General features: G+C 38.5%; 3 protein-coding genes across 3 annotated transcripts; 1 reads left to right on the top strand and 2 right to left on the bottom strand.

The window, feature by feature from the left end:
* Positions 1 to 3,211: 3,211 nt before the first annotated feature.
* Positions 3,212 to 4,998, bottom strand: LOC125204945 (putative serine/threonine-protein kinase At1g54610). The gene is made up of 4 exons (XM_048103751.2): positions 4,702 to 4,998; positions 4,293 to 4,565; positions 3,681 to 4,220; positions 3,212 to 3,598 (listed from the first exon to the last, which is right to left on the bottom strand). The coding sequence occupies exons 1-4, from the start codon at positions 4,996 to 4,998 to the stop codon at positions 3,212 to 3,214; spliced, it is 1,497 nt and encodes a 498-aa protein (XP_047959708.1).
* A 663-nt stretch (positions 4,999 to 5,661) lies between these two features.
* Positions 5,662 to 8,839, bottom strand: LOC125201652 (uncharacterized). The gene is made up of 3 exons (XM_048099854.2): positions 8,445 to 8,839; positions 8,013 to 8,093; positions 5,662 to 6,193 (listed from the first exon to the last, which is right to left on the bottom strand). Exons 1-3 carry the CDS (start codon positions 8,601 to 8,603, stop codon positions 5,813 to 5,815), a joined length of 621 nt encoding a protein of 206 aa, XP_047955811.1. The 5' UTR covers positions 8,604 to 8,839; the 3' UTR covers positions 5,662 to 5,812.
* Positions 8,840 to 11,650: 2,811 nt separating this feature from the next.
* LOC148931575 (uncharacterized) lies at positions 11,651 to 13,101 on the top strand. Its single transcript, XM_089064834.1, has 2 exons — positions 11,651 to 11,989; positions 12,244 to 13,101. Exons 1-2 carry the CDS (start codon positions 11,651 to 11,653, stop codon positions 13,099 to 13,101), a joined length of 1,197 nt encoding a protein of 398 aa, XP_088920960.1.
* The last annotated feature ends 236 nt before the right edge of the window (positions 13,102 to 13,337 follow it).

Here is a 13,337-nt window from a genome sequence, read left to right on the forward strand (position 1 = left end):
GGTTTGACGTAAACAAGATATTAACAAGTCCTCTAATTTGATGAATTTTGTTCATTAATGCAATTAAGTATCTAAAAAGAAAAGTAAAATTCAATAGTTAATTAAGGTCTGATATCTGGCAGGACACCTATAACGCGTCTCTTACGTGTTTTGTCACCCGAAACATGATAGAAGAGTGCGTTACGAATGCACTTACAGAAGTGGTCGTTGTGTTAATTGAAGATAAAATGGTTCGATTTCATCCGAGTGACGTAGGAAAAAGAATTATTTTGAACTTTAGTGAAATGAATAAATTTTTATTTGATGAATTTTGTTCATTAATATTTTCATAAAGTTTAAAACTATTAAATCTTAAAATATACTCCCTCCGTTCGTGAATAAGAGTCCCGTTTTTTCATTTTAGTCTGTCCGTGAATAAGAGTCCTGGTTCATAATTATCATAAATGGTAAAGAGGCCCCACATCTCACCAACTCATTTCTCTCACATATCATTTAAAACTAATATATATAAGTGGGATTCCTGTTCCACTAACTTTCTTCCATCCACTTTTTTTAATATTTATTAGAATCCGTGCCGTAATAGAATGAGACTCCTATTCACGGACGGAGGAAGTAACCTCTTTGATTTAATTATAGTACTATAAAATTGTAATTATAAATAATAGTCACAATATATTGTGTGGTAGTGGTTCTTTCATGATACGTGGATAAAAGAACAACATCTTGACTAAATTATCCTCTTATTAAAGTTGAAAATCTTTTGCCCGCGTAAGAATTGGATAAATATTAGAAAATGGGATCCATAATTCTTGGTCATTTAATTTGCCTCCTTGCATATCAATCCATACAATTTCATGGCACTGACTAAATAAGATTGTGAACATACAAAAATAAGGAATATTAGCATCTAATATAATAAAATTTTCAAAAAGTTAGATTTTTCCCACGAACTTTAAAACTGGCAAATAATATCACGAATTTTACCCCGTGTTTGTTTTTTTCCACGAATGAAAAAATTCTCACAAATAATATTACGATACCAATTTTTTTCGTAGTTTCTCGACAACAATTTTGAAAGTTTCAAGTTTTTCAATTTTTGAAGATAGTTTTTCTTGAAGCAAACCCTCTAAAATTGTTCTTCAATCTATTAAATAACATGAATTTTTTCATTCGTGGGAAAAAACAAACACGGGGTAAAGTTCGTGATATTATTTGCCAATTTTAAAGTTCGTGGGAAAAACCCAACTTTTTGAAAATTTCGTGATATTAGATGCCAATATGCCTAATATGAAAGTTGTTTTTTAACAAATTCGAAAGAACTAATTAGGTGACATGGCTTGTTAAAATTATTGATTTATTCTGACAACTAATTAAAATTTTTATATTGACATAGATTGATGACATGTTTACGTAATACGCAAACGTTAAACAAGATGATATAATATTGCAGGGAGTGACACAAATTAAATTCATGATTATATTAACTTAGATGTGATCTATCTTAAGATTTGTTTGAGAATGAATAGTTATTTTTAAAATCCTAAAATAGAAAACCATAGTTAAATTACTAAATGCATTTAATTATACAAAATCTGCTTTTTCATGCTTCTAAACATTTTTATTCTTATTTTAAAATACGTCCAAATAAAACAATAAAATCCAATTATAAAAGAGGAGCTCTAGCTCTTCGTAAATTAAAAAACTTATAAATTGTGAGTTTCATCATTATCAGATTAAAATTAAAGATGACAAAATCAATTAAAATATTCGTAGTGCATTATCAAACTGCAATAAATAAATTGTATAAAATTAATTATTTCATTTTTGGTATTAACCCCTGATCCTTTCCTTATTCGAACTCGTATATAGTGTCTTTATATATACATTATACATGTATACACACAATTACAATTTACATACCTCATAACTCACATCGAAAGAGAGAATAATGAGCAACTCTCCGAGTCCGAGAAGTGACAGAAACGACGTCGCGATCGTCTCCATGGAGGTGGCGGCCGTACTTGGAGAGAAGTTACACGCTACGTTGTGTTTCGGCGTTACGCAGGCGGATGTCGACCTTTTCTTTGGGCGCGACGGCGATCCGCCACCTGGATCGTTGACGCAAGAGCAGAATAATTATTTCCAGAATTTCAAAATTTGGAGCGAGCAGTTATTTCCGACAAACGGAGAGGAGAATGGGAAAACCCTAGCCGAAAACCCGACCAATCGTCCCGTCGTCGGTGACCGGAGCGAGGAGGCCGAAAAGGGCTGTTGAGTTAATCTAATTGCCAATTTTTTTTTTTTTTATTTTCTGTTACATAAATAATTGTGATTTTTTTCCATTATATTACGACTGTGTTTATATCTCTACTTTTTTTTTATGTCGCAATGTGTAATCTAAAGCTTGGTGTAGTCTAGTTATATATATGAAGTTGATTTCAAATTAAAAAAAATATTACATAGTTGATTGTTATGAATAATTGTGTTTATATTGAATCTACAACACAGTTATAAGACAAAAACAACAACCAAAAAAATTATTAATACTATAAGAAAAGAATATTGTTGAGAAAAATATGGGTAAATTGTCTAATAAATCAAAAAAGATGGTCAAAATTTTGATCAAATCTGCACTTTTCAAAATCTAAAAATTAAATCACGAAAAGATGAAAATTTCACAATTATCCCATCTGCATCTATTCTAGTGAAATATGCAATGATATGTTAGTCGATTTTAAATATGTCACTCGTCACATGAACATGTACTTCCACAATTATCCCATCTTTCCTGATTTATTTGAATTTTTATTTTCCCAAACTCAATTTCATGTTATTCAAGGTATAAATGAAATTTCTCTTTATTTTTTTTTTCACATTTTAAATTGATCATATTTATGTTTTAACGTAAATATGAATTTGTGGATTTTTATCATTTTAATTTCATTAATTTTATCATGTTCTGAATTTGTGGATTTTTATCATTTTAATTTTACTTCGACTACAAATGAGTTGTTGCGAGTTAAAATATGTAAATTCTGCTAGGGTGTATAAAGAGGAAACAACGTGAAGACTGAGAGGAGTGAAACTTAGGTAGATGCTGGAAAAGAGGAGAATATGTACTTGAAAATATGTAATAACAATACAATACTGCAGATGTAGTAAGAGATACAACAACATCCATGATTTTAAGTTACATAATTATTGATACAAATTAAGCCAAAGAGGGTGGTGAGTCATGGTGGTCTAAGCCAAGCAACTTTGAGATGTTATTGAGATCAAGATCTCGAAAATCGACTTGAGAGAGCGAACGTCGATAGAGGCCGGAGTTGCTCTCCTTGAGGTGATTAGCAGCTTCGGTTAATGAGGCGAGAAGCAGAGGATAATTCTTTATGTTTTTCAGAGCATTCGGGTGAGCCTCGGTTTTTGCAGCACGGTTGTGGAGAGCACGGAAAGCTGCAGGAGTTGGAGATGGCGGTGGGCTCGACGAGCTATTGTCCGTTTCCTGTTTGGCATATGCATCTTTTCCGGTGAATGTGACCTTTCTTTGGCGGTTGGTTAGAGCAGTTGGGGAACATGGCAAGGGACTCGCTAAGAAGAACTGCAATATTGGCATCAGAAATTAACCACTTTACCATTAGGTCAACACACGCACAGTAATTTGTTACTCTATTGGTACTGACCTCGTCTCTGAGGGCTTCAGCTGCAGTTCCTCGGATGGCGGGGTCAAGGGATAGAAGTCTACTCAAAAGCCCTAGAGCGGATTTTGGAAAATGCGGGAATGCATCCTCCAAGTTGGCCTTATACTGCTGTGGTGGCCGGAAGGTTGCCGGTGGCTTCACCGTCTTCCAATACTCCTCTGACGGCGATCCACACAGCTTGAAAATCCTGTGCAGTTGTTCAATCTCATTGCGGCCGGGCATGATAGGCCGCTTCACGAACATCTCGGCCAGGATGCACCCGACACTCCATAGATCAATGCCAACGCCATAATCCGTGGCGCCAAGAAGTAACTCTGGAGCTCTATACCATAGTGTCACGACCCGGCTAGTTAAAGGCCGTCGCGGCTTATTCTTGTAACAATTTGCTAGCCCAAAATCCGCAATTTTGAGCACTCCATCTTTATCGATCAACAGATTAGAACCTTTTATGTCGCGATGCAATATTCCCTTGTCATGGCAATGCTGCAGCCCCGACAGGAGTTGCATCATGTAGCACTTTGCCTATTGAGCTAATGTCAGTGTGTGTGAATGATATGTAAGGTTGTGACCCTAGAAAATAGTATCGATCGTTACCTGAGGCTCGGTGAGTCGAGAGATGACTTTGGTCAAGTCGGAAGGCATGAAATCGAACACCAAATAGAGACTATATTGCATTCTTGAAGTTGCTATCCCTTCAAGCTTGATTATGTTGGGGTGGTCAAGCTTCTTCAATATTATGATCTCCCTTGCCATGAATTTCACACTCTCCGGCTCCGATGTGTCCAATCGCACCTTCTTTAGCGCCACAATCTTCCCGGTCACTTTCTCGCGCGCCTTGTACACGTTGCTATACGTTCCATGTCCTACCTGATGATCATATATTCATGAATCAGGATCCTGATGCATATAGATACAAATAGTCCAGGAAAATTTGGAACATTTCGTTTACCAATCCATATGTAATAATTACTTTTTTGAAATAATTTTACGACTATCTACGAACCTTGGCTAGCTTATCGTAAGAATCGGCGGTTTTGGGGACCAAGCCGGCCAAAGCATCCGGCTTGACATTCTCAACGAGCCATCTCGGCCATCCATCCACCGTGGTCGTGGTCTCATCAACGGCCACGATTTTCTTCACTGAGATCCTCTGCGAACTGTGTTTCCTCTCGCTCTCCCTGCTGATCCTCCTCTCTTCCGCGTCCCTGTCGACTCTCACGTAGCTGCCGTCTCGTTTCAGCCTCTCAAGCGTCGCTGTGCTCGGGGGGCTGTATGGACCCTTGCCTTGAACGCACCCCATTAATGCTAGTTCCTGCGGCGGTGAATCTCCGAGTATGGGCTACGGTTATTCCGAGGAATGTGGGTGTCGATAGTGATTATGATCATGAGATGATGGTCATGAATAATGATAATATGTGAGGGAAGTAAAAAACAGCTATAGCCGGCGATGCGATAATGCAATGTAAATTCCGCCAATTAACCAAGAAATATACCAAGAATTGTATGCATCATCGATTATTTATTATTTTTTGTTTGGCTATGTTAGGCAAAAATTTGACAAATGGGATTTTGACAAAGTGTACACGATTTTTTTCTATAGATTTGTAATTGTTTTTATGTGTGTTTAAGAGATATGTAATATGTTATAAGTGTTGTGTTTCATTTAAACTAACTAAATTAGGGTTTTACATTACTTCAAATTTATGTTTGTATGTTTTTGTTACAGGAAATAAAGTTCGAAAAATCGTACAATGTTCAGGTTTGATTTTTGAGTGTGGATATGATTCTCATTATAATAATGAACATTACGAATATATCTAAATAAATTTTTCGTAATTTTATGTTAAATCAAGTTTTTTATACTAATTCGTTCCCTTTATTTTAAAATAGTTACGTTTGAAATGTTAGCTGGATTTATGTTATTCATTTTACAATATTCAACACACAAGAATAAATAGCAACATGAAAAGAAACCTCCAATATCATAAAATTCACTTGCACTTAATTCAATCTTGTTCACACTTTTGAGTTAGTATCATCAATTCCTTAACTACAATTTGATTTCTTGTTTGCCCTCTAGAGTGCTTGCTTGACTCTCTAGCGGGCAGATGAATCTAGTAAGGTGAGTCGTGGCCAGGGCTGTCAGCGTGCATCTCCATCGAGGTATCGTTAGAGCTAGGGGGGTTAAGATCTCTGGTTTGGGTGCTGCTATTATCATTGCCCCGTACAGCGTTGTTGCTTGCATACTGGCTGCCTTGCGACGGGTGGTAATGCTGGAGGCTACGACGAACGGGACTGGAGAGGGCATTAGAGAATACAGTGTTTTTAGGTTGGTCTGAGATGCCGGAACGCAATCCTTGTCCAGCAGCTGAAGGACCAAATACATTTGATGATATTGGGATTCCTGTGTGAGCTGATTGCATTGCAGTTTGAGAAAGTTGCTGAGTGAGGAGTGGTAGCGATGGAGTCTCATCCGTCCCAAAATCGAGTTCGTTCTGCAAATTTTCAAAGTTGCACTAAGATTTTAGAAAGTGGAACATAGAAGAATCCTGCAATGTTGCAGCAATTGAAATATAAGGGCAAAGTAACATACACTATCCATTTTGATAGTTTCCAAATGATAATGAGACATGCAGTTCCACAGAAATAGATTTTGCCACAATTTTATACAGAAATATTGGCGTCAGATTTGAGTATGACGAAAAACATAGTTCAACCAAGGCTCACATACAAATGACAAAACACGAGAAAAATAATTAGGCCCCTATTATCATATCAGCCAACATGCAGATTGTTAGGGGCGCAGGGCGCACCCGGACGATACCGGTAAAAATCAGGGAGTGGGGTGACGGGGTGCAGTAACAGTTAAAAATTTTAACAGGAAAAAAGTAGGTGAATGAAGAATTGAATATACTGGTAATTAACCGTTAATTTAATGCAACAAAGAGGCTAATAATGAATCTGACTATGCCTGTACCCAATAAAGATTACACAATTTATTACTCCCTCCGTCCCATGGTCAGTGAGGAATAGGTACTGTTGTTTAGTGACTAACTAAAGAGAGAATAACGCAGAAGGGAGAAAAAATTAGAGAGAAAGAGTAGGAACGATGATAAAGTAAGAGAGAGAGAGAGTTTTGCCTTTTGCCAATAAAAGAAGTGCATCACGTTAGTTGGGACGGCCCAAAGAGGAATACAACTCACTTACCGTGGGCAGAGAGAGTACTACAGCAGAGACTGCACAATTATAGAGAATCGTTTGAGAATTTATATTTCTCTTTACCTTCTCAAAAAGGTAAATAAACTTTTTTAAGTGAAATCCAAGGGAAGAAGATAAATTCAAAAAGGCAAACAAACATAACTACCATATTTACCTTTTGTGTGGAGAAGAGGTAAAGCTACCTCTTCAAAATTGAAGAAGGTATAATACCTTCTAAAATACCCTTCCCATTATTGAAGAAGGAGTTTTACGAAGAAGAGGTTATGGTAGTTAATTCTCTTTACATCTCTATTTATCTCCTCCCTTGGAGAGGGAGAAGAAGAGGGAGCATTGGTAAATATGGTAGTTATTTCTCTTTACCACCTGTACTTGTAGTGCCACCAGGAAACTAAGGGATAGGAAAAAGAAGAGGTAGAGAGGAGCGGAATGGAAGCCAAAATAAAAGGAAACAGAGAGAGAACAATATGATGATCCAAGAAGCGAAAAGTGAATTGAGGTTCAGACAACCATCAAATTGTCTAATGAAACAATAGCCACAAAATGAATACTATCACTTGAGTCACTTCGAAACCAGTTTCCACAAATTGTAGTGTCCTGATATCTACAATGGGAATTTGATGACCTACATAACATTCTAATACAGAATGGTAGGCTTGCCACGTCCTCATCTCGCCATTTCCCCAAAACAAACAACCAATCAAATACCATTTACATGAGTCTATTATCTCAACAATTTTTTTATAGCTTTCTGTAAACAATCCATCCTAGTGCAGGTTATCAAAAGATACAAAATTTTGCTGAAAAATGAATATAATATTAACTGAAGGCCTTGTAATTAGTTGAAAACTCAGTTAATGTTGTACAAAGATGACTAGTTGCATTATTCATCAGATCATAGCAAATACATTAGACTCAATTTAACAGGAAACTATATATACTAATTGACATCCCTGTGGCTTTTGCATACACAATAATACAACTCAAGGAAACAAAGTTAAAATGTGCACAAAACCTGGTTTCAAAACCAGGCGACTTTTAAACGGGCATAGAAATACAACGTACAATCGCAACTTAAATCATAGGAAAAGGAGAGACCTGCACATAGGCGAGTATGTCACCGGGCATCACTCTAATACCATTTTCTTGCTGCCTCAAAAGCCAGCTATAAAGCTTCTCCTACAACCACAAAACAGATTAGGATGGGTTAAAAACAAGGTTAGCCTCTAAATCATCCAAACGCATTATATACTTGGAAAATATATACACACCACATATATATAGAGAAAAACGCGACATTTCAAACATCAATTCAACAAAATAAAATAAAATCCCAAAAGCATACAATTCAGCTGAAACAATCATCGATTATGCAAAAATTAGCCTAGGAAATTATCAATCATGAAAAGGAGACTCAAGCAAAAAAATTCTCCACTCCTTCAGCTCAATCGCTCGAGACAAACAGCCATAAAATCGAATTAACGATATACAAAATGAAAGAAAGAGCCACCGAAAGGGGGGAAAACAAACCATGGCGTGTCGCTCTCCGGCGTGGAAGGAGAGGCGCTGGTGGTTGACTGCCTGCGAATAGAGCTGCGAGAGGGAATTGGCGGCGCCGCAGAAGGCGGTGTACATGCCACGATCCACCTCGTCCAGCCGCGTCGCGTCGGATTTCCTCTTCTTTGCCATTCGCAAAAGGAAAAAAGTCAAAAAGTGGAAAGTCCGAAATGGAAAATCGAATTTGTTCCTTGTTCGCTTGGATTGTGCGGAAAGGAAACCCTAAGATTTGGTGGACGGTGCGTGGGCAGTGCGTGTTGTGTGTATTTGTTGATTGGGGTAAAATATATAAGCAAAATGGCGTGGTTTTGATTCCAACGAGGAAGGTGGAATGGAGAAGGAAACCGCAGATTTTTATACGCGGGGCTTTCGGTTTCGTGAATTTGCTTTGCCAATTGCCACGTTCAATTTCTTTTAAATTTTATCTTTACGAATAATTTTATTAATTCGTCAAATAAATTGAATCATGAAAAATATGAACTGAAATAAATGAAAAAAAGTTAGTTAAATGTTAATCTCACTCACTTTACCCCAAATTTAGGGATTCCTTTACTATCTCTTTCATTAATTATGGGTGTGGAATGTTGGAGTTATATTAAATTATTCAGATTTGCATATCCAAATAAATTAAAAGAATAGATCCAATGAGATTCAATAGTAACTCATAGGTTCTCATAAATAATTCATGCAAAGAATTATACCTTAATCATTATTTCTACCGTTCAGAAGTTATCGAATTTCTCTGAAGAATCGATGATCGCTACTATGTCTCTGTGTAAAGTTCTTCGTACTCAACCAAAAATCTTCTAATCTATTTTCTGAATTCACATTATGACGATCAGCAAAGCTTGACAAAATAGCAAAAGGAACAGACTAGAAAGAAGAATGACAAAAAAAAACTTTGGACCAAAGAGATTGAAATTTCAACAAATTCAAGAGAGAAGGGGGCGAAATTATGAGGATATATCTCTTCTGTCTCGTGTCTAGTGTCTAGTGTCTTTTATATATAGTTATTATGGGCCAAATTAGGGATCTATGGAGGTTGGACTTGGATCAAGTATGTCGGACTTTTAGGCCATCAGCAATGAAGCCGGAAATTCCGCCGCATGTTATTACGACTCCCAAAAGTTTGTGGGCAGTCCGATGGTTTTTTAGTAGTTCTATTGTGAGGGGATTTATACCGTGGAATCGGTCGAAAATTCCCATTTCAATTTTTATTAATTTTCCATTTATTATTTACACTTTTTTTACTCTATAAATACCCCTTCTTCACACCTCACTTCATCACCCCTTCACTCCAATTTCTTCTCATCTAATTATCTTTCATTCACAAAAAATGAATCCCGATTCTCCCCCTACAAATCCCAACAGATCTTCATATGAGAGCCATGTCTCCAGCTACTCAGAATGCCTTCTACACCTTTTGCGGGGGATGGGATGACAACAATGCCAACTTGTGGAATCGTGACAAGAGGTATCGACCAACAATGGCCCTCGATCTAGGTACCGTAGGAACTTATGGCTCCGGAATTGACCTAGCCGCTGATTTTCCGATTAACCTTCACGACAACGACATATCAGATAGCTCTACCCTCCCCTCCCGATGTGGTTACCGGCGCAAAAGGAAAGGGTCAGGAGAAGCCTGCCCAGGTTGGTGCCAAAAGTTAAACCTTGGAAAAGATGGTCTTGGTGTCAGGTGCTACGTTGACGTTTCTGAGGACTCGATCTTTGCCAACTAGTAGAGGGATCAACAAATTTTGGATGCGAATCGCAGAAAAGTAGAACCACCTGAAGCTTGGTTGAGCATGGAGCGCAACTAAGATCACCTCTGCAAGCATTGAGGTCGGGTCCAACAAGATGTGTCCAAATTTTGCACTATCTACTAAAACCTCCAAAGGACGTGGGGCAGTGTCCAAAGTTTGGACGACATTCGCCACTTGGCCTAGAACTTGTGTTTTACTCCCTCCGTCCCAATTAAGTTGAGTAGTATTCATTTTTGGGATGTCTCAACTAAATTGAGTCATTTCCTTTTTCGACAAAAAATAAAACATCCAATCACTCTTACTTTATTCTATCACCTACTTTAGAGCATTCACAATTGGGGCCGATCAAATGGCGCGTTGATCGGCTCCCCATCGGCCCCCCATTGCGACGGAGGGGCCAATGATAGGCCTCCCCACCTCCCCCCCCCCCCAAATGGCCGATGTATCGGCCTTGGCCGACCCTATAGGGTCGTCGATCGGCCCTGTGATTTTTATTATTATTATTTTTTTGCTGAAATAGAAAGAGAGAGGAAGAAGAAAATGCTGGAGGAAGAAGAAGAAGAAAGGCGGCTGGAGGAAGATTAAGAAAATGGAACCCTAATTTATATTTAAACTATAACTTAGTGGGCCAATAATTTTATTAAATAAATAGATTATAAATTAGTGGGCCAATAATTTTACTAAATTTATGGACATAAATTAAAGATGGCCTAATTTAGGTTTTCATTTAATTAATTAATAAGTTGTCACATATTTCAGATAAATTAAAATTTATTTCATGCACTATAATATTTGAACATTTTAATTTAATTAAGTTAATAACATATTAAATATAAAAGTTCAAAAATATTAAAACAAAATATTGATGATGTGAAAATGAAATGGAAAGGGATAGACCCTTTAAGAGGGCCCTACCATTGCAGGGAGATAGACCCTTGATAAAATGATGATGTGGAAATAATAAAAGAGCGAACTGCACCAGAGGACCCTAACTTTTCGGCTTGTTTCACCGGAGACCCCTAACTTTAAAAAATCCCATCACAGGTATCTAAAAAAATATATAATCACAAACCGTCATGTTTTTAAGCATAGAGATTTCTTCTATGAGGTGTTGAGGCAGTACGCAATAATGTCCAGAAGGCGGGTGCACGTGAAAAGAAATGACGCGACAAACTTCGTGTGATTTGTAAAGGGCGAGGCTGTGAATGGTATGTTTACTTGAGGAAGCTCGAATCACACAACGGCCAGGATTATGTGGTGATGAATATGCAACACGATCACGCGCACACATGCTCCCAAGTGTTGGATCAGAATGGCTGACGGCAAAGTGGCTAGAAGATCAAAGCCAACCTTCACATTCCACTGACAGCTATACGGTAGTGTGTCGATGAAGATTTTGGGTTGAAGATAGGTAGGATGAAGGCATATCGGGCCAGAGAGCATGCACTGGACGGCATATTCGGCTCTGCGGCTACCCAATACAAGAACTTGTTCTACTACAAAGCCGAACTGGAGCGGACGCACTCTGATTCCAGCGTACATATACATTATGAGAATTCGAGGGATTTTGGCGCCGTGGGTCTGAGATTCTTGAGGTTCTACTGCTGTCTAGGTCCATTGAAAAAGGGATGGAAGCAGTATTGTCGGCCAATTATATTCTGCGACGCTTGTTTCTTGCGAGGAATGCACAAAAGACAGCCCAAGACAACAATGAGAATTAATCCCAACAATGGCTGGTGGCCGATTGCTTGGGCTGTGACTGAGACCGAGAGTTATGTCCAGTGGAAGTGGTTCGTGGAATACTAGTCTGACGACCTTGAGTTGCATGCAAATGGCGCACGATATGTGTTTATGTCTGACCAACAAAAGGTATGGCCACTGTGAATTCACTATTGCATAATGTACTTCGGATGTGATTTAGTTTTATCTGTTATTATATCAATACAGTATGTACTGTCACTGTAAAATTGTGGTAATTTTTGTTTTGTTGTGCTCCACTCGGTGGTCAGGGTCTTGCTAAAGTGAATGTTGAGGAATTCCCACAGAGCGAGCATCGCTTCTGTGTTCAGCACATATACAACAATTTCAAGAAGAGATTCGTCGGGGAAAATTTCAAAGAACGGTTGTGGGAAATTGCTGCGAGTACCACCCTCGAACATTATGTGGACAAGATGGCTGCTTTGCAGACCGAGTATCCCCAGGCACATCAGTGGCTGACTGGAGTTGCTCCCAAAGAAAAGTGGGTCAAGGAATTTTTCTCTCCACATGCTTGTTGTGATGTGCTCCTCAAAAACATATGTGAGACATTCAATTCGAAGGTTGCATTGGCTCGAGAGAAAGCAATTATCAGCATGTTGGAGGACATTCGTTCCAATCAGATGGAAAGAATTCAGATCACAGGCCAGTGGATCAAAATCTACGATCACGCAGTCCCTCCTGTTATCAAGGAGCTTGTGGATAAGTGGTACTCGTGGGCTTCATCGTGGAGGGCTACTTGGAACGGAGAGTCTTCGTACCAAGTAACAAGGCCGTCTGGGCAATATGTTGTCAACATGCGCGATTTTACATGCTCCTGCAGATTGTGGCAGCTAACAGGAATCTCGTGCACTCATGCTATCGCAACAATCAACAAGAATGGCGAAGATGTGACGAGATACGTCTCCCGCTATTATTTGAAGTCAACAATGATCATGCTGTACGAGAATGTCCTTTACCCAAATAATGGGGTTGACAATTGGCCCAAGAGTTCTTATGGTGCATTGGAACTGGCGCCCCCGAGGTCAAAGCGACAACATGGTAGGCCGAAGAAATTGAGGCGTGAGGAGCCCCATATTCGCCTTCACGCGGACGGAGGTGAGTCACTGTGACGAACGTTCATGATGCGATGTCGCCGGTGCGGTCAAGAAGGTCATAATAGGTGGACATGTATCAATGATCCTCGTGTTGGGGTTTGTATACTAAAAGATGCTTTGAGCGTACATGCCTTCGTACAGTCAGCTTGTGCATGTATAAGAGAAACGCCACGTTCACTTGTTTACCTAATTATGAGAATAAATAATATTCCCTCTGTCCCATTAGAAATGAAAAGTTTTCCTTTTTAGAT

The sequence above is a fragment of the Salvia hispanica genome, chromosome 2 (genome assembly GCF_029641045.1).
Source record: "Salvia hispanica isolate PSC_SH4W2 chromosome 2, Shi_PSC_v1, whole genome shotgun sequence".
NCBI lineage: Eukaryota > Viridiplantae > Streptophyta > Magnoliopsida > Lamiales > Lamiaceae > Salvia > Salvia hispanica.